Consider the following 17908-nt stretch of genomic DNA (forward strand, 5'->3'; position numbering starts at 1 on the left):
TGAATAAAATGATTTAAAAAAAATTTTTAGCTTTATATAACACATCATATTTCTATATAATGTATATATTCTTTATAGATATATTACTATACATATTCATTACATTTTACAATTTAGCATACACAATATGTAAATGTAAATATTTTATAGATTGTTTTCTAGAATTTGTGTACTTTTTTCTTCATTATGAATAACTTTTAAATAAAAAAATTTCTTTTTAAAATTTTATATATTAATTTATGATGTGTGTATGCACTATGATGTAATAATGTAAAATATATATATATATATTTATATATATTATGTACAAATACATACAATTAGGTACAATTACGTTATTTACATTTTATACTTATTAATTTGCTTATATTTTATTATTTCACTTGAAAATTGTGTAATGCAAGATTACCTTCACTGAGTAAAGAAGGAATTTTTCTATTGTAATATAAGTAACAGGAAGCAGATGGCACTGGAATTGCGGCAATAAGGCTTAGGTTAGATTATCTTATGAAAATTTCATTCGTTTGACTTGTATGATATTAAATATATATATATATTATAGATTAATTAACTATAAAAAATAGGAACTATGGCAGAAATAATCGAATTACGTCCTAATAGAAGTTTGATGAATTCATCTTTTGAAAAGTATCAATTTTCTACCGATGCTGTTTCTATAATTTCTGAAATCGAGCTAAAAAATGGTATGTTAATTTATATTTTATTATCTATATTATATAAAGCATGATATATTTTATATATCTTTTCATAAAAATACTAGCTTTTTCTTTAATGAATAAAATGATATTGCAGATGTATACAGATTAGAACCAAATCAGAATCAAGAATCCTGGTTAGAAGCAAGACTATTTGCATTTCATAATCATTTATTTAAGAATGTATATGATATATCGTGTTGGTTTATTGATAAAGATTGGATTGTTTGGCGTTTAGATAAGGACGATTCTTTGAATCAAATGTATAAATTAAATACTGCAGACACAGACTTGTCAAAATTAATGTACAATCCATCAATTGGATTCACTTCGGATAAAATTTCAGCAATTTCTGATGGTGGTGAAAAACTAGAGATATTAGTAGGAAATACAGAACAGAATATGAAAGTCTTTTCACTAGGTCCTGTAGAACCTGGAGTTATCATGGATGTGCAATACATAGAAAAAGGCTTAAAGATTATTGTAACTATGTGCACTATTGTTTCACAAAATGATCAAAAGAAATATACACAGCTCACTCTGCTATCATACACCTTGCAATACACAGAAAATGAGATAAAGAATATTCATTTCTTAAATAAACAGCTACTGAAAGTACAAGGCAGTGTGGATTACGTCTATGTGGAAAAAAATGGTAATTACTTGCATTCCATTTGTCAAAATAATATTGATTTTGAGAAAGAAGCTACAGAAGAATCTGAAAGAAAGAGAAAACAATCAAATATTGATTTGCAAATAAAAACTCCAAAATATTATTGGTCACAGGATGAAGATTCGCTTACTGTTTGGATTAAAATGCCTAAACAACATATCGATAAACAACCTAAAATACAAGTCAAGCCATTAGAATTATCTGTTGTAATTGAAAATGAAGTATTAATACAAGGAGAGTGTCAACATAGATTAGAGGAAAATGTGGCAACATGGAGGCAGAAAGAAGGCACATTGCAAATTGATTTAAGTAAATGTGAAAATGGATTGATGTGGAGTGAGTTAATCAAAGGTGATACAGGAGGTGAATGTTTACCCAATGATGCTCTTGCTGCAGAAATTCATGAAAAGTACTTATTATAATTATATATTTTATATTAGTGTTATATACACATTTTCAGTAATATTAATGTTATATCTGATATTTTGTACAATCTCGTGTAATAATATTATTATAATTCTCTTATTTCAATTTTTTTTAATAAAAGTATATATTATATTACAATATAATATAATAATACAATAAAAAAATACATTATTTTACAATGCAATGTAATATTTAATAATGCAATAATATAATGTATATCATGGTAATAATATATAATCTCATTTATAGGCTAGCACATTTATGTACAGATCAGAACAGCAGTGCTGGTGGAGATCAACCTTGTATAGGATTTAATGCTGAACAATTAGAAGAGTGTGATCTAGAAGGAAAAGATAACTTTTTACAAAGGATTAATCTTCCTATGCAGACAACCACGCATTTATCTAGATTGGGAAGTAATAATCATGTGCTGTTCACATGCAAAAGGAAATATGGACAAGTAGTATGTTTGAGACATGATCACGATGCTTGCATTTGGATAATAGATGATATGGATGATGATACTCAATGGGATATAAGACATACTCATAGTTTTCCTAGATTTGGCTATGTTGAAGCTAGTAAAACCAATAAAAAATTTTGTGTGTCTCCAATTGGTAATTAAAATAAAATCTTTAAATATATTTATTCACATAATTAAAAATATTAATATATACATTTTTATTCTTTTGTAGATGGTTTGTATATAGCTATAATAGAACATACAAGACATGTATTTTTGTACGAAAAACCTGATGAAGCAGCAAAGATAGCCAAGCAATGGATTGTGGACCTAAATTGTGAAAATTCCCCTATTATGGGCGCCGTTGCTACAAAAAAGTATTTATTTGTACTTTCAAAAGATAAATTATATCGTTTACAGATCCATTTATAATTTTATATATATAATTAAACTGGAGTTATTATTAAAATAAATAATTCCAAACGTTTTTTAAATATTGCGTTTTTTTTTAATAATATACATATAGTATTACTATAGTATACTATATAGTATACTATATTCACACATAGATATTTGAATAAGATAGACTAAATAATAGTATGGTATAAACAATTAAGTTTGCTCTCTATTTTATCTCATCTCCATTTGCAAATATATCTTGCTAGAAATTATATTTTATATTCTGCTCAATTATTTTCCACGAATTGAATATGGAGTAACAAAAATAGAAAAATTAAAATTAAACAGTGTGTGTAAAAATATTATAAATTTTATAACAGTTTATATATTTATAAAGTTATCAATTAATTATTTTAAATTCCACGACCCTTTTTACACGTTGTATATATATATATTTATTTGAAATTACACAAATTTAAAAGATTAAAAATATAAAAATATTTTTAATTAAAACATAGATATCAATCTGAAATCAGAGATCATGATAAGAAACAGTATAAATATATATAAGTTATATCGTTTTGAATCATCGTCACGTTTTATGTCAGAACATTCTATACGTGACATGACGAATAAATTGATTCCGCGTTTTTTGCAGATTGCGCATAATTCAGCATACATATTAAATATCTGTACTAAGTTGTATATGTATAAGTTCACGTTTTGTATGCTAATTGAATTAACCCAGATAAATTAACGATAACAAGTATAATGTGTATTGTTGAAAAAAACTTGATAAAAAGCCTCTCTTTTCCCCGAAAAGTCCAATATGTTCATACACGCTGACATTAGCATATCTTATAAAAATTGTGCAGTTACGTGAGAACATTAAAGTTCGGCCAAGTAAATTTTTAAAAAACTTTTAGGTGAGAAAGTATGTGATGAATAATTGTGATTTGTTATTATATTTTTTTATATTTGAAAAATCTCTTGTGTATTCGAATAAAATATATTGAATTAAAGCAATTAATTATTGTAAATTTTTCAATTATGTTATAGCGCTATTATTACAGTGTTTGTGTATAAAAATAAGAAAATTTTTGATCGTTTCATCGTTTCAAAATCAATAGAATGATATATCTCACATATATATTATTTTATACTATTTTTATTTGCGTTTTATTAAAAGCAAATTAAAGAACATTTTATTTTGAAATAATTAAGAAAAAGATTTATGAAAGAATTAATTAAACATTAATTATACATAATTAAAGGTTTAAGAATTAATCTTATTTTTCTGTTGTAATTTACATATAGGAATAACAGATTGCTGCGAGGAAAGGATCAGAAGAGAGATGGAACTCACGTTCATATTGCTATCCAGTTTCATGTTTTCTGGACTCGTTTTAGGGATGGAAGGGACTTATTCGACTATGTATGATAATGTGGACGTAAATGCAATTCTTCAAAGCGATCGTCTTCTAAATCAATATATGGATTGCGCTCTTGATAGAGGTCCCTGCACCGCCGATGCACGCAGTCTTAAACGTAAATACATTTTATTTCAAGATTTTATGGATATTTTATTTTATAATTCTGTAAGAGAGCTGTATTTTTATTAAATGAAAAAAATGGAAAATATAGCATGTTTAAGTAAGAAAGAAGAAAAGAAGGTAAGAAAGAAGAAAAATGGCAGCTCATTTTTATTAAAATATTAAAATATTATTTTATTTAAATTATATATATATATATATATATACATACACAATGTATATAAATTTCGATGTCCTCGCATAGGTGCGCTTCCAGAAGCGGTATCCACAATTTGCGAAAAATGCAATTCAAAGCAAAAACAAGCAGCAAAAAAAATAGGCAATCATTTGAAAAATTATAGACCAGATCTCTGGACGGACTTTCTTGGAAAATTTGATCCTGAGGGAGAGTATATTGCAAATTTCGAAAAATTTCTAGCACAAGTAGAGGAATAATGTTTGCTTTATTGATTTTTTTATCAATAAATCGAAATTATATATGTACATGAAACGCATACATGTGATAAATATACATATATGTGATATTGTAAACTTTTGTTTAAGTATTTTCGTCTATTTCCGAAATAAGTTTCTTAGAACATTTTACTAATAAGCTTATAAAAAATATACACATATTGCAATTTAATAAAGTACAGATGCGATTATCATCTTAATCACGATATATTTATATAATTATAATTATGCATTCTTGTTTCGTAAGTCATCAAGTATCATTTTTACTACACGATTCCAAGTCTCAGGATCATTGTCTGCAAACCATGAAGTAACCGTATTGAAGAAATATACTTGTCTGTCCGTGCGTTTTTTACAATTCGTAAGATATGCTTCTGCAATGTTTTCTAAAAAGAAAAAAAGAAAAATTAAAGTAATAAATAAAACAAATAAATATTAAATAAATATACTGTTACAAATTGAAAATTACAAATTTAAAAGAATTATTAATAATATAATATTATTATTATGTAGTTAATTATTTTATTTCCTAAAAATATTTACTTGGCATGCGAGATATATGCATATATACGTTAGGTAATGAATCAATTTTTATAAACAAATACTTTGGAAACATAGTTTCTTTAGTAAAATTAATATATTATATATATAGTTAACATTATATATATATATATATATATATATATATATTATAATATATTAACTAATGATATATAATATATATAATAGCATAATGAAATTAATATATTAATATATAAAATTTATATATATATATTATTGTAGACGTATTTCGACTATTATTTTAAATTAAAAAGTAAAAAAATAGAAGAAAAGAGAAAAATTACCTTTTAAGAAGCGTTCAGCTCCCGTACGACAAGAAGAAGTGCCTGTTATACAGTTAATATATTGAGTCCTTAAGCGAGAATTAGCCAACACAGCTTCGACATTGATACTATCATACTTGTCCGAATATTTTTCGTTTGATGCTGCATGCGCAATCAAAATGATACATGTTAGGTAGATAAATATGCAAGCGGTGAATTTAGTCATTTCAGGAAAAGTGAATGAGTGAATACGATTCACTCTTCAATCAGTATTTGGATAAAACTGAACGCTATAGCGTCTTCCGTTGCTCGTATTTATAGAACGATGAGAGGCAATTCTTTAACAAAGAAGACGTCATGGCCGTTTGATGACTGGTCATCATCATATAAAGAAGGAAGGCAAACTGGAATTGTTTCCTCTAAAGTAAAATAAAAAAAATCATATGCATGCGTGAGTCAGGCATGCATATGATTTCGGCAAGGTTGATACCTGGTTTGTCAAGAAATCTGAACGCGTTAAACACCATAACCAGGGACATAACGTGCATAAAGAAGAAAAGACAAATAATGAATAAGTTTTTTGCTGAAAATGTAATGTTATATTGTAAGAGAGCTGTTTTCAGCTGGTTATGATTAATTAATTGCTACTGTACTATTAATATCACTCGTTTCCGATAAAATTTTGCGTCTATTTTTAACTAAATTTGGATAATAGATAAAAAAATATTTGCATATTTCATTTGGATAAAAACTTATTTTTATGCAAAAATTAATTATGTATATATGTAAATATATGTACTTATATCCCAGATAGTACTATGTCTAAAATGCACGCATAAGTCATATCATTAAGAAATCTTTAAGACATCTTTAAGAAATCTTATGATATGATATCCCAAAGACATCTTGAAAACATCTTAAAAATGTTTTATGGGTGCATTTTGAACATGGTGCTATCTGGGATGTAACAATAATATAACGTGCAATTATTTTGCAAAATACTAAACGATGTGAAATATATTATTAAAGAATTAAAAACTTTTATTATATTATTGCTCATAAATAAAATGATATAATTAGCTTTTTAATCAATATATATAATTTAAATAGTTATTAAATTTAATAACTATCTAAATTATATATTGATTAAAAATAAATACAATAAAAATTTTTTATATGCTTTTATATTTTTATTTATATATTATTATATTTTATATTATTACCATAGTATTTTTTGCACTTTTATTGTTATATATATGTTTTTTACATATATATATTCGGCAACAGTTAAAAACTTTAAATGAGAATAACCTTCGAATATAATAAGTTTTTTAGTCGGTAGAGTACGATTATAAGAATAAAAAGCAGCTAGGGACATATAATTTAGCGAAAGGTAAAAACATATATATATTTCCAAGAAAAATTATTTTGAATTATTCCACGAATATTAATTGCATAAAAAACTTCTTTTGTCGTTATTTAACAATAAGTCACATATTTCTTAGAAATTTCATAAATGAGAAAAGTATGCGTGTACACTCCATATACACACACGTGCGCAAAATGCAAATAAAGACAAAAAACTTGTTTTTAAGTGATCAAGTTAGCGATAAAAATCAAATTGCGATAATAATTTATAGCTCTATAAATTCTTCACAAAATTATAGTACATTATATATAAATAATTAATATATTATATAATTAATTATATATATTAATTATATATAATAGTATTTTAAAAAAATTTTTGAGTATTATTAAGATATTTTATATATAGCTGTCATCTTTTTTATATTTTTTTATTGTTATGCTATTTGTATTTGAGCTTTCAGCACTTTAAACATATCATTCTGTCTTCGTTTCACGTCGAATATGAAAGTGTCAAAATACAATCATGGGCGGCAACTTTGCCAGATTTCAAAAAGTAATGGTAATGACATCTAGCGATGATATTGAATTCTAATTCTAAATTTAATCTTATCATTCGTCGGTAATTTAATCTAACCAAATGTGTGGAACGTGGAGCAGATTCAGTTTGGTTTTGAGAGATTTTGCATACATGTGATAGCTACATTGTGATATAATACAGATTCAAAAGAAAAAAGTATTATATTAATTATTTTATTTACAATATACGATGGATATGGAAGGCAGCAGTTTACAAGAACAGAGTACCACGAATCTCGATGGGCTGGAAACAATTGAGCAAAAGTATAAAAGAATTTGAATTTCAGTTTGATTAGATATTCTTAATTTTATGTCAAAATAACAATATCAATTAAATTTTTTTGATAACTTAAATGTCACATAATAATGTGAAGCAGTCAAATGTCGACAGTCAAATATAAAAAAATATGTATTAAAATATATATTAAATATGTATTAAAATTTTTCTTTTTTATATAATGGTCAATAATATTGAAGTTATATAAAAGATTAGAATTTATGATAAATTAAAAGACTCAAAGTAAATTGGATTGTCATTGATTTTATTTTGTTTATTATAAAATCTTGCTTCTCTTTCATCATTTATTCTAATATACTCTGTATTTTTCATAGAATAATTGCTTTGGCACAAGCCAGACCTAAAGGTATTTCTGACAAAGACTTGGCTATTGAGCTGCCTGATCTACCATTAAATCAACGAGCTGAAATTATAAATAAGCTTTTGCAGCAAGGATACTTTGATCTATATAAACATGGAGGATCATTGTCCTATCGCTTGAAAGATCCGACAAAATTAGTTAAGGGTGCTGATAATGAAGAGAAGATAGTCTATAGAATTATTGAAGAAGCAGGGAATAAAGGAATATGGACTCGAGACATAAGATTTAAATCGAATCTGATGCATACTCAATTAAAAAAGATTTTGAAAAGCTTGGAAACCAAGAAGATAATTAAAGTCGTTAAATCTGTAGCAGCAAGTAAGAAGAAGGTATATATGCTGTACAATTTAGAACCTGATGAATCAGTAACAGGTGGTGCATGGTATCAAGATCAAGATTTTGAAACAGAATTCGTTGATGTATTGAATCAACAATGTTATCGATTTTTGGAACAAAAAAGAGAAAAAACAAAAACTTGTAACAATGGACCTATCGATGCAAGAAACAAGACATTTGCTTCATCTAAAGATGTATGGAAATATATTTCAGATTTAGGAATCAGTAAGGTAATATTTTTAATGCATCAAAACATATTCTTTGAAGTTTTCTGCTTAAGATAAAAATATCAATTTATTTATATAGGTGAAATTATCTGTAACAAATATGGAAATGATTTTAAATACCTTGGTTTACGATGGTAAGGTTGAACAAATACTTGCGGGAGATGGAAGCAATTTATATAGAGCAATTCAGCCTTTAGCTACTTCACCTGGATTGATTAGAACTCCTTGTGGCATATGTCCAGTAAGACACATTATATCGTGTTTATTATAATATTCTTCAAAGATTTAAGTATTTCTTCTTAATTCCTACTTCTTTTTTATAGATAAGGAAACAATGCTGCGATGATGGACCTGTTACACCTATAAAGTGCCACTACATTAGAGAATGGTTAGACTAGAATTATCAAAATAAAAATAATAATTGTTAATATTGATTAATTATTATTTACATTAACATTAATAATTAATATAGTCTCTGTTATGTAAACATACAATGCATTATGTAAATATATGAATTGATTTATATGTATTTTTAAACTTACATAAAATAAATTTGTAACAATTATTCATTATGTATAAAAAAAACGTGTTTCAATATAATAATGATACATGTTCATTTTATAAAATTATTATTTTGAAAGTGGAGCAAAGAGATTTTTTGATCGATCAAATTCTCATATTTTCACAAGTTAGATTAGGTCAGGTTAGGTTGATATATACTCTGCAAAATGTCAGTATACGCACCTTATTGACACTGAGTTGATGTTACGTTTACATATTAAATTTGTTCGTTATATTTAATATAAATCATCACGATTATATGCAAGATGCTTTCACATAAACAAATTCCTATATTTTCCTATGAACCAAAAGATTTTAATTTTGTCGTTAAATTATATGAAGAAAAAGAGAGCCTATTTGATAATATTTTACAGCAAACGTGGAAGCAGGCTGAAAAGGCCAAAGCATTTCGATACACTTTAAATATAAGGAGCAATAAATCATTGAAAGGCAGATACAGATTTTTAGTACAGGTACACACATAGATGTTAATAAGAATATTTTTATCAAACTCTAATGTAGAATACCATTGATAATTTCAGTTAAATCCAGAAAGAGCTGAATGTAGACGTGTACCAGAATCAATTACATCTATGCTGCAGTCTTTCGACTCCACACGTTTTAATTTCACTAATCTAACACAACAAGAAATATTATTTGACATTGGTGATGGTGACACAAATGATATAGTTGCAATTAATGCCAGTCCTTTGGAAGAGGGTCATTGTTTAGTTCTTTTGGAACGCTTAAAATGTTTACCACAAGTTATGACAGAGTACAGTCTTCGCAAAGTGGTAGAATTATGTCTTTTAAGCAGCTCATGGTAATCATTAATAATTGTGTTATCAAAAACATTTGTCAAGATGTGATGTTACAGATTTTTTTTCCATTTCAGGTCTTTGAGGGCTACTTTCAATAGTTTGTGTGCTCATGCATCTGTTAATCATTTACACTGGCATTTGTACTATTTAAAATACGAAATGCTTCTTGAATACATTGTAAGTAATATATTTGAATATATAATTGTCTGCTTATTATAAAAACTTATTTGCAATACATTACAGACATCTATTTTTTGTTTGTTGTTAGGATATTTACAATTATACATCTAATGTATACTTATTGATAAATTATCCGGCGAAAGGGTTCTGCCTCAAATTGTCTAGTTTTAAAAGTATGCAGGATTTTGTGTCTCAAACATTCCTTATAGTGAATTATTTACAATTACATCAAGTAGCACACAATGTATACATTACACGAGCAAAATCACGATCTAACGACGATTCGTATAACGATTTACGCATTTATATTTGGGTGAGGAAACATTCTACTGGTGTTAGAGATACAACTGCCTTTTTACCTGCAGTATGTGAATTTTTTGGGCATTTTTCAATTAGAGGTAAGAATAATATCTGTATTCATAATATTATTTCTGTTGGAATATAAATAATATTGACTGAATAATATAATTTTTAGATGAAGAAGTGTACAATAATTTGACAGAAGATAAAGTAAAGAATGTTATTAATGATACTACGGAAGAATATTTCTTATTAATAAAAGATGAGCTCAAAATTTTTTTAGAGAAATAAATAGAAAGAGAGAAAGAAAAGAAAAGCTATATTAAATCTTTACTAAATAGTGGAATGGTCATTTTTTCATTCGTTTTTTTTTATTTCGTTATATAATTAACCTGTACTAAATTATATATATTAAAATCAATTGAAACATTCTGTATTCTTTGGTTATATATTATTTAATAAGTTTTTCTCACTTATTCCATTAAAAAAAAAAAAATATTAAATTGGTATTTTGTTTGCTTCATGAATTAAACATTTATATACATTTATTTATATGAATTTTTGTTTGTAGACAAATTATATTAACAGAAACATATTAATCTAAAAACACATTCATATTTGTCAATATTATTTTTGAATTGTATTACGGTAAAAAATCCGAAATTGTTTCGGTACTTACAGGGTCGGTGTTGACACATGAAAATGTATTATCCCTGTGTATATTGTGAAAATATCATGGCCAGTCTTGCGATCGCGCGCATTAATTCAACCCACCGCATATCAATGTTTGTGAAAAAATCAGCAGTCTCTCTCTTTAATATTTAATGTATAATAATAATTATGCAAAAATTTCTTCTATCTCTCACCAAGTTACAAGTATAGTAATCTATTTACATTTAAGTTATTTAAGCTCCTCGTCTCCATTTCTCTCCGTTACTGAACTTAGTCATTTCTCGACCACTAACGCCACAGGTACCGATTCCCACACGACCATTCACATTCTCCGGCGTCGCAAAGATACTTTTCTTTATGACGCCTTTCTTTGAAGACTGAAAAAATAATTACAAGATCGATATACTTTAAAAATACATCCTTGAGATAAATGTATAATTGTACTACACATACCTTATTGGTAAACGCTAACCATTTATTTTTCTCCAGCTCACGTTCTTCTTCCAGTTCCTTAAATCGCTGTAATTTCCTCTGTTTCTTCTTCTTAAGATATTCTCTCTGTTTGTTTGGATCTGAACCTGCCACTGCAGCTGCTTGCATCTTCCTGTAAATGAATAATTCATCATTTTGATAAACAGAAAACAAACTATTTTATATAAGAGTAATAAAAACTCTATTACTATTTCTTTTTATATTAAACACATATCTCTATAAATGTAAATTAAAAATGTATATATATATATATATATATGTAGGTATGTATATATGTATATATGTATATATGTAGGTGTATGTGCTATAATGGTTGAAATTGATTTATAAAAATACTATACTTATTTCAATAAATTAATATTTATAAAATAGCAATACACACATATATATGTATAATTTTTTTATATAATATACCAATTATTTTGTTTCAAAAAGTATGGTACCAGAGAAATCGGACAATTCTTATTACCTTTTCCTGGAATCCGATGACCATGTAACGTCAAAGGATAAATGAGCAATAACGAGCAATTTCAGACCAAATATCAATCATGGAGTATTGTTGCCAATTCAGAAAAGGATAGGAAGGGAAAAATTAATGATTAGTAATTGCTTTATAGTTTTTACATTTCTCATAAGGTAGACATGTGTAAAATTATAAAAAATATTAATCTATAAACAACTATACATTATAAATATCATAAATTAAAAATGACTTACTTTGATTTTTGATCTGCCCAGTCTGATGCTGGCCTCTTAGCAACAGATTTCAACTGACTGAGCATGGTGACATCAGTGTTCTTATATTCATTGAATGTTACATTTACAACTCCATCTTCACTTATCGAGTCTATGGTTGCTTCATAATATCTGTAAAGTTTTATAAAAATATAATATAAAAACTAAGAGCTGCACAAGTTTTATTTCAAAATAGCTATTGTGCTATTTTAGACAAAATGTCAATATATCGATTTTTAACAGAAAGTCTAGCCATGATAAATACTTGCTTAATACCTTTCCTGCTTTTTAATGTTCAACATTAAATAAAACTTGGCAGTTTAAATTCAAATTAAAATTTTCTTAAAATGAAGTCCGTCCACAATATTAACTGAAAAATAAATAATTTTAAAAACAAAATAAAAAATTTTGCCAAAACCCTTCGATTCCCAATTATATAATTCAATTCATCACTAAATCAATTTCTAATTTAACTATTAAATAGCTTATAGAATGTTATCAAAAACTTTTATATAGTCATTTTTTAAATATTTTACAATTTAGGCAAAATAGTTAGCTTCTAAAACTGTGCTGTGTTATAAATCTATCCTTTTGCAAAATTTACATAAAATTTACTAAAATTAAAACTGTGGAATCTATACACTCACTTGTTGTCTTCGCTCCAGGGTGCCATACACTGATCGCCGACCTTCCACTTATTGGCCAGAACTGCAAGCAAAATAGGATCTTTAGCATCCATGCCATTGGCTTGTCTTTTTTCCTGTTGTTGTGACTTAATTAAATCATGTGTCAGCTTTATTACTTCCTTCAGATCGAATTTCAGCTTTATCAACTCCTCATTATTCGGATCTGTCGTAAGAGCCGCTTCCACCTGAAACATAAAAGATACAAATTAGCACAGAAATATTGTATATACAGGGTGTTCCAAAATTATCGCACACTCTGTTAATAAGAAGATTCCCAAGATTTAGAATCGATTTTTCCTCAACAAAAATGTTAATCACTTTTTGCATGTTCACTGTTTTTGCCATCATGTATCTTTGTAACTAAGCCTTAAATTAAAAAAAAAAAAAGTCTACTAAACTCTACCTAAAATTAATTAAAGAATGTGATTTTATCAATATTTTATTTCCACAAGACTTCCAAGGGACAAATCGTCCCCAAATAACCCGAGGAATTTCCCTATTAACAGGATGTCCGGTAATTTTGGGACACTCTGTATATTAAAAAAAATCGACTCTTCTTTACATCTGATTTATCGACATTTTAAGAGGTTATAAGAAAGAATAACAAAACTCTCACCTGCTGAAGCTGCAGCTTGTAATTTTGCAAGTCATCCATGATTGACTTGAACGAGAAACAGATTATTCGAAGCCCGTTGTGTCACGGCCTCTTCGCTCCCAAATATTTATGTATAATAATAATATTATTACGTCCTCTCGATGCGATGCCTCGGTTCGAAGCGCAAAATAATCGCGACCACAATCGTCACTTTTTTTTCTTCGTGTCACAAATTACATCGCGTTAAAATAATGGACGGATGTAATAGACAGAGAAAGTGCGCGAATGAATAATTATTAAATAAAAATGTCAATATATATGTCGAAAGATATCTGGGCAAAGCTTACAAGCAACTAAAATCATGAACATTGCAAGATGGCGATTTAATTGTGTCAATACTGCGTTCTAAAACTCATCTAGTTGGATTTGACAACCTTAAAAGGGAAAACGCGAGACGCCCATATTGTTGACGTAAATGTCGACCAATCATGAGTCGAGGAGGCGAAAGTGTCGACAATATGACGCAGCCAATAAAATTTATTCGTTTGTTTATATATATTCGCTCTCATATATTCGCATTTTACGATCAGCTGTTTTTTTGTTCAAGGTTTCTGACGTTTCTTATATCGAATAACCTGAAAATTAGATTGGAGCTATTTTCAGTAAAAAAAAGGGAAGAAATATATTTCTCACGAGTGGATTAATTGGTCATAAATACAGAAATATCTATCGTAGGAGTAAACATATTATGTATGTGTCATAAGAATCTAGGCTCCTGATTATTCCAGTATGTTTTTCCACGTTTAATTCCAGTATGCTGTTAATAACGCGTGACGAATGCGTTTTATATTGCGTAATTCAATAACGTAGAATTTTATGTGATGACAGTTTGAAGAGATAAGCTTGACACAACGTAACTTGTCATATACTTAAAGAGAGTGTCAGTCATGGCATATCCGGTAATTTTGAATGATTGTATAATAATTGCACATGTGTATGTAACAATAATATGTCAACTTTGTCTTTTCGCTAACTTTTTGTTAACTATTTAATGAACTGTTCGTCAGACGCATTAATGACATTAACACATGAATGAATGTAAACAAGCTGTGACACTTATCTTTATTTTACTATAATTTATTATAATTGCATGTATGTATACACGTTAGGAAAATGTATAACTTTCTTTAGTTATACTTATTCTTTCTATTCTGCTTTAAGAACGCAATGTATGGCTCGACTGATCCTGGATCTGAGGTACATCCGGATGTTCAACAATGGTTCTCCACGGTGGATAAAGATGGAAGTGGTCGAATAACAGCTACAGAATTGCAATCAGCATTAGCTAATGGTCAAGGAGGCACTTTCTCCGACACAGCATGCAAGCTAATGATCGGTACGTTTGCAAATTTTGTATTTATTATTTATATGTTAGTGAATAATATGAATATATCAGATCTTAAACTATTTTCTAAGATAAACAACAATTGACTAAAGAAATTTGTAAAAGTTATTTTGTTTGATTTGATTTAGGTATGTTTGATAAAGAAAAGAATGGGACTATAAATATATCAGAATTTCAAGCCCTCTATAATTATATAAATGCTTGGCTTGGCGTTTTTCGTGGTTTTGATCATGATAATTCAGGCAGTATACAAGAGAATGAATTAAACGCAGCTTTAACACAAATGGGTTATAGACTTAGTTCAGAGTTTATTGAATTTCTCATAAAGAAAAGTGATCTTCGTGGTCATCAATCCATTACTGTTGATCAGTTTATAGTATTGTGTGTTCAGATACAAAGATTTACAGGTAAATAAAGTTATAGATATATGGAATAGATATATCATGTAAATGTGTGTATATATGTGAGAATTATATTTATATAAATATTTTATTTTTCTATCTATATAATATTTTTAAATATATTTTGATAATAATATTTAAAATGATTTAAATGTACAATTTATTAAAATATATTATTTTACAGAGGCATTTAGGACAAGAGATACAGATCAAACTGGGACAATTACCATTAGTTTTGAAGATTTCTTGGGAGTAGCTCTTAGTTGTAGCATATAAATATCTTTCGATTTAATGATTGAAACAATTATCACACTTGGTACAGAAAAATAATTGTTAATATAACATGCACTGCAAATTCTATTTTTTTATCTTAGGAAAGAATATAAAATAGGTTTATGCTTAGGTTTTCAGAAATATATTTGTATTTAAGAATTATTCCAAGTATTTTCAACTTGCTTGGCGCTTTCAAGCTTTCCATGCCTAATTGTAAGTTATGCTTAATTGTCTGATGTCCTTAAGATAAGCCATAGGCTTGCTAATAAATATAAGAAGCGCTAAAATTATTTATATATCTGTCAATTTTAATCATATCAATACCTCAAATGACAATAAGATGCGTTTACGCATTTATATACTTAAGTGACAGTATTTAAAGTAAAAAATGAAAAATCACATGACAATGCTTAAAATAAGATATATATAATGTCTTATGACTTTTATTATACATTAAATATACGATAAAAATGAATTATCCATGTATTAAACATACATTTCTTGTTAAAAACTATTTCTGCCATTTTAGGATTTTTATGTTAGTAATTTATTAAGAGACAAGTAGTCTATAAGTTATAATTATAAATAATGATATTAATATAAGAACTTATTGTGTATTGTGCATATGTTGTAATAAGTTTTTATATTTATATCATGTTTACAATTATTGCCATATAATCACTTTTTTAGTTTAGATAAATAAGAGTTCTTTTTATACAGATATTCTGAAAGTAATGCAGATGTTTCAAATTTACAAGACTACGAAGTTTTATTGCTCCACACGAAACAGGCCCAGGAAAGAATTCGAGAATTTGATCGATTACGAAGGGCAAGGTATCTTCTGGATGCTATTTCACTGATAAATGACTTACTTGCTGATGGTTCCGAAATAGAAATACTAACGCTTGCTAGAATAATAGTGAGAAGATTAAATAAATTAGGTGTGACAAATATAATAATGGATAAACGAGATGGTAAGATGTACTTGATATTTAAATTTGTTTGAATGGGAAATTTATATATATATATATATATATATATATATTATATTTTACTACAGAATGTTGGTACAAGAATGGGAGATTATCAGCTTTAAGACTTACGCATAATGGTATTTATCATTGCTGTACATTCTGCTCTAGTGGTGGAAAAAAGGAAATAACTTGTGGCTGTAGAGGCACTATGCCTGGTAAGAATTAATTTCACTGATTATAAATAATTCTTTAAATAGTAATTTTAAATATATTATAAAAACAATATTTTCTCATAATATAAATCTAAAATAAAATTGTCTGATATTATGAAATATATTTATATATAAAGGAAAAATCTGTATAAATTCTATATAAAGTTTTAGAAAAATTAACAAAAATAATATATTAATTCATTTTAAAGGTGGATATAAAGGATGTGGTCATGGACACATTGGACATCCGGGTGTTAATCATTGGTCTTGTTGTGGATCTATGTTACGTAATGGACGCTGTTTAATGATACGAAAAACTATGCATCAACTTACATTGTAGTGTTAATAAACTAATAAATGTTTTCTGAATATATATATAGTATTTCACTTTCTCTCTTAGTTATATTTAAAATTTTATTGAAAACGATTAATTATATACAAAAAAATGAAAATATTATTTGTCATTCAAAATTATACATTATACAGAATTAAACTTATCAAAAACTTATAACTTAATCAAAATTTATACATTATACAGATATACATTTTCTTATATTTCTATATAGATATATTAAATTTAATTTAAAAAATAAGTATGTCCACAATCATAATTCAAAGACCTTTGGTGAAATAGACAAAAATTAAATAGTTAATAAACTTTTTTTAAATAATTTTAAGCGAGTTTTACTGTAATGAAAATTTAGTTTATAAATCAGTTGTCAACATATTTAGTTTTGAAAATTAAAAATCTATGAAATAAAAGTCAATAATTATACATTTAAAATTTTGATTTTTCAAATACATTTATTTAAAAAAATGCAATTTTTTTAATTAGACTTATATTTTGTTAGAGTTATACACAATTTTTCTTTATGCAAAATGTTACTATTATTTAATGTAAACATTTTGAGACAATTTAATATTA

The 17908-nt window shown here is 26.8% G+C and overlaps 8 protein-coding genes across 19 annotated transcripts; 6 read left to right on the plus strand and 2 right to left on the minus strand.

Moving 5' to 3' along the window:
* Window positions 1–475: 475 nt before the first annotated feature.
* On the plus strand, window positions 476–2772 carry LOC114931906 (nudC domain-containing protein 1). Of its 2 annotated transcripts, none has more exons than XM_029304055.2 (4): window positions 476–704; window positions 814–1798; window positions 2065–2432; window positions 2511–2772. In XM_029304055.2, the coding sequence occupies exons 1-4, from the start codon at window positions 590–592 to the stop codon at window positions 2708–2710; spliced, it is 1668 nt and encodes a 555-aa protein (XP_029159888.1). In that variant the 5' UTR covers window positions 476–589; the 3' UTR covers window positions 2711–2772. The 2 variants fall into 2 exon arrangements, with proteins under 2 accessions (XP_029159888.1, XP_085338758.1); XM_085482632.1 differs by having other exon boundaries at window positions 1063–1798.
* Window positions 2773–3155: 383 nt separating this feature from the next.
* Window positions 3156–4761, plus strand: LOC114932064 (allergen Tha p 1-like). Its single transcript, XM_029304245.2, has 3 exons — window positions 3156–3603; window positions 3995–4225; window positions 4475–4761. The coding sequence occupies exons 2-3, from the start codon at window positions 4033–4035 to the stop codon at window positions 4663–4665; spliced, it is 384 nt and encodes a 127-aa protein (XP_029160078.2). The 5' UTR covers window positions 3156–3603; window positions 3995–4032; the 3' UTR covers window positions 4666–4761.
* LOC146725231 (putative odorant-binding protein A10) lies at window positions 4655–6271 on the minus strand. The gene is made up of 2 exons (XM_085482638.1): window positions 5529–6271; window positions 4655–5069 (listed from the first exon to the last, which is right to left on the minus strand). The coding sequence occupies exons 1-2, from the start codon at window positions 5731–5733 to the stop codon at window positions 4909–4911; spliced, it is 366 nt and encodes a 121-aa protein (XP_085338764.1). The 5' UTR covers window positions 5734–6271; the 3' UTR covers window positions 4655–4908.
* A 1231-nt stretch (window positions 6272–7502) lies between these two features.
* On the plus strand, window positions 7503–9245 carry Polr3F (RNA polymerase III subunit F). Its single transcript, XM_029304234.2, has 4 exons — window positions 7503–7718; window positions 8067–8679; window positions 8756–8917; window positions 9000–9245. Exons 1-4 carry the CDS (start codon window positions 7645–7647, stop codon window positions 9072–9074), a joined length of 924 nt encoding a protein of 307 aa, XP_029160067.1. The 5' UTR covers window positions 7503–7644; the 3' UTR covers window positions 9075–9245.
* Spf30 (Splicing factor 30) lies at window positions 8572–14115 on the minus strand. 6 transcript variants are annotated; one of them, XR_014924673.1, is made up of 8 exons: window positions 13740–14115; window positions 13085–13308; window positions 12420–12569; window positions 11664–11814; window positions 11433–11587; window positions 9765–11350; window positions 9421–9535; window positions 8572–9036 (listed from the first exon to the last, which is right to left on the minus strand). XR_014924673.1 is itself a non-coding variant. In XM_085482713.1 (6 exons), exons 1-5 carry the CDS (start codon window positions 13776–13778, stop codon window positions 11444–11446), a joined length of 708 nt encoding a protein of 235 aa, XP_085338839.1. In that variant the 5' UTR covers window positions 13779–14115; the 3' UTR covers window positions 8572–9036; window positions 11433–11443. The 6 variants fall into 6 exon arrangements, 1 of the variants encoding a protein (XP_085338839.1); XR_014924667.1 differs by having other exon boundaries at window positions 11218–11587; window positions 13740–14114; XR_014924665.1 differs by having other exon boundaries at window positions 9765–11587; window positions 13740–14114.
* Window positions 9378–11322, plus strand: LOC114932059 (GDP-D-glucose phosphorylase 1). The gene is made up of 5 exons (XM_029304233.2): window positions 9378–9710; window positions 9780–10060; window positions 10133–10235; window positions 10327–10636; window positions 10714–11322. Exons 1-5 carry the CDS (start codon window positions 9504–9506, stop codon window positions 10827–10829), a joined length of 1017 nt encoding a protein of 338 aa, XP_029160066.2. The 5' UTR covers window positions 9378–9503; the 3' UTR covers window positions 10830–11322.
* A 161-nt stretch (window positions 14116–14276) lies between the features above and the next one.
* Pef (penta-EF-hand domain containing protein peflin) lies at window positions 14277–16583 on the plus strand. 6 transcript variants are annotated; one of them, XM_029304240.2, is made up of 5 exons: window positions 14277–14677; window positions 14940–15114; window positions 15252–15530; window positions 15709–15840; window positions 16518–16583. In XM_029304240.2, exons 1-4 carry the CDS (start codon window positions 14666–14668, stop codon window positions 15798–15800), a joined length of 558 nt encoding a protein of 185 aa, XP_029160073.2. In that variant the 5' UTR covers window positions 14277–14665; the 3' UTR covers window positions 15801–15840; window positions 16518–16583. The 6 variants fall into 6 exon arrangements, with proteins under 6 accessions (XP_029160073.2, XP_029160072.2, XP_029160074.2 ...); XM_029304239.2 differs by lacking the exon at window positions 16518–16583 and adding an exon at window positions 15928–16087; XM_029304241.2 differs by lacking the exon at window positions 16518–16583 and having other exon boundaries at window positions 14277–14468; window positions 14532–14677; window positions 15709–16087.
* On the plus strand, window positions 16423–17356 carry LOC114932021 (uncharacterized). The gene is made up of 4 exons (XM_029304197.1): window positions 16423–16427; window positions 16518–16771; window positions 16858–16986; window positions 17193–17356. The coding sequence occupies exons 1-4, from the start codon at window positions 16423–16425 to the stop codon at window positions 17321–17323; spliced, it is 519 nt and encodes a 172-aa protein (XP_029160030.1). The 3' UTR covers window positions 17324–17356.
* The last annotated feature ends 552 nt before the right edge of the window (window positions 17357–17908 follow it).

Source organism: Nylanderia fulva, unplaced genomic scaffold, assembly GCF_048542155.1.
Source record: "Nylanderia fulva isolate GAGA-0341 unplaced genomic scaffold, ASM4854215v1 Scaffold10, whole genome shotgun sequence".
Taxonomy (NCBI): Eukaryota; Metazoa; Arthropoda; class Insecta; order Hymenoptera; family Formicidae; genus Nylanderia; species Nylanderia fulva.

Bases quoted from the DNA above. Each gene is read 5' to 3' on its own strand.
- LOC114931906 (XM_029304055.2), top strand. From the start codon at position 590: ATGGCAGAAATAATCGAATTACGTCCTAATAGAAGTTTGATGAATTCA. The intron at 705-813 runs GTATGTTAATTT...ATGATATTGCAG, and splicing joins TGAAATCGAGCTAAAAAATG to ATGTATACAGATTAGAACCA. The intron at 1,799-2,064 runs GTACTTATTATA...TCTCATTTATAG, and splicing joins GCTGCAGAAATTCATGAAAA to GCTAGCACATTTATGTACAG.
- LOC114932064 (XM_029304245.2), top strand. From the start codon at position 4,033: ATGGAACTCACGTTCATATTGCTATCCAGTTTCATGTTTTCTGGACTC. The intron at 4,226-4,474 runs GTAAATACATTT...GTCCTCGCATAG, and splicing joins CGATGCACGCAGTCTTAAAC to GTGCGCTTCCAGAAGCGGTA.
- LOC146725231 (XM_085482638.1), bottom strand. From the start codon at position 5,733: ATGACTAAATTCACCGCTTGCATATTTATCTACCTAACATGTATCATT. The intron at 5,070-5,528 runs GTAATTTTTCTC...TTTTCTTTTTAG, and splicing joins AGCTGAACGCTTCTTAAAAG to AAAACATTGCAGAAGCATAT.
- Polr3F (XM_029304234.2), top strand. From the start codon at position 7,645: ATGGATATGGAAGGCAGCAGTTTACAAGAACAGAGTACCACGAATCTC. The intron at 8,680-8,755 runs GTAATATTTTTA...TTATTTATATAG, and splicing joins CAGATTTAGGAATCAGTAAG to GTGAAATTATCTGTAACAAA. The intron at 8,918-8,999 runs GTAAGACACATT...TCTTTTTTATAG, and splicing joins CTCCTTGTGGCATATGTCCA to ATAAGGAAACAATGCTGCGA.
- LOC114932059 (XM_029304233.2), top strand. From the start codon at position 9,504: ATGCTTTCACATAAACAAATTCCTATATTTTCCTATGAACCAAAAGAT. The intron at 9,711-9,779 runs GTACACACATAG...TGATAATTTCAG, and splicing joins GATACAGATTTTTAGTACAG to TTAAATCCAGAAAGAGCTGA. The intron at 10,061-10,132 runs GTAATCATTAAT...TTTCCATTTCAG, and splicing joins TGTCTTTTAAGCAGCTCATG to GTCTTTGAGGGCTACTTTCA.
- Spf30 (XM_085482713.1), bottom strand. From the start codon at position 13,778: ATGGATGACTTGCAAAATTACAAGCTGCAGCTTCAGCAG. The intron at 12,570-13,084 runs GTGAGTGTATAG...AAAACTTTACAG, and splicing joins CCCTGGAGCGAAGACAACAA to ATATTATGAAGCAACCATAG. The intron at 11,815-12,419 runs GTAAGTCATTTT...ATTCATTTACAG, and splicing joins TGGGCAGATCAAAAATCAAA to GAAGATGCAAGCAGCTGCAG.
- Pef (XM_029304240.2), top strand. The intron at 15,115-15,251 runs GTACGTTTGCAA...GATTTGATTTAG, and splicing joins AGCATGCAAGCTAATGATCG to GTATGTTTGATAAAGAAAAG. The intron at 15,531-15,708 runs GTAAATAAAGTT...ATTATTTTACAG, and splicing joins TCAGATACAAAGATTTACAG to AGGCATTTAGGACAAGAGAT.
- LOC114932021 (XM_029304197.1), top strand. The intron at 16,772-16,857 runs GTAAGATGTACT...ATTTTACTACAG, and splicing joins AATAATGGATAAACGAGATG to AATGTTGGTACAAGAATGGG. The intron at 16,987-17,192 runs GTAAGAATTAAT...TTCATTTTAAAG, and splicing joins CTGTAGAGGCACTATGCCTG to GTGGATATAAAGGATGTGGT.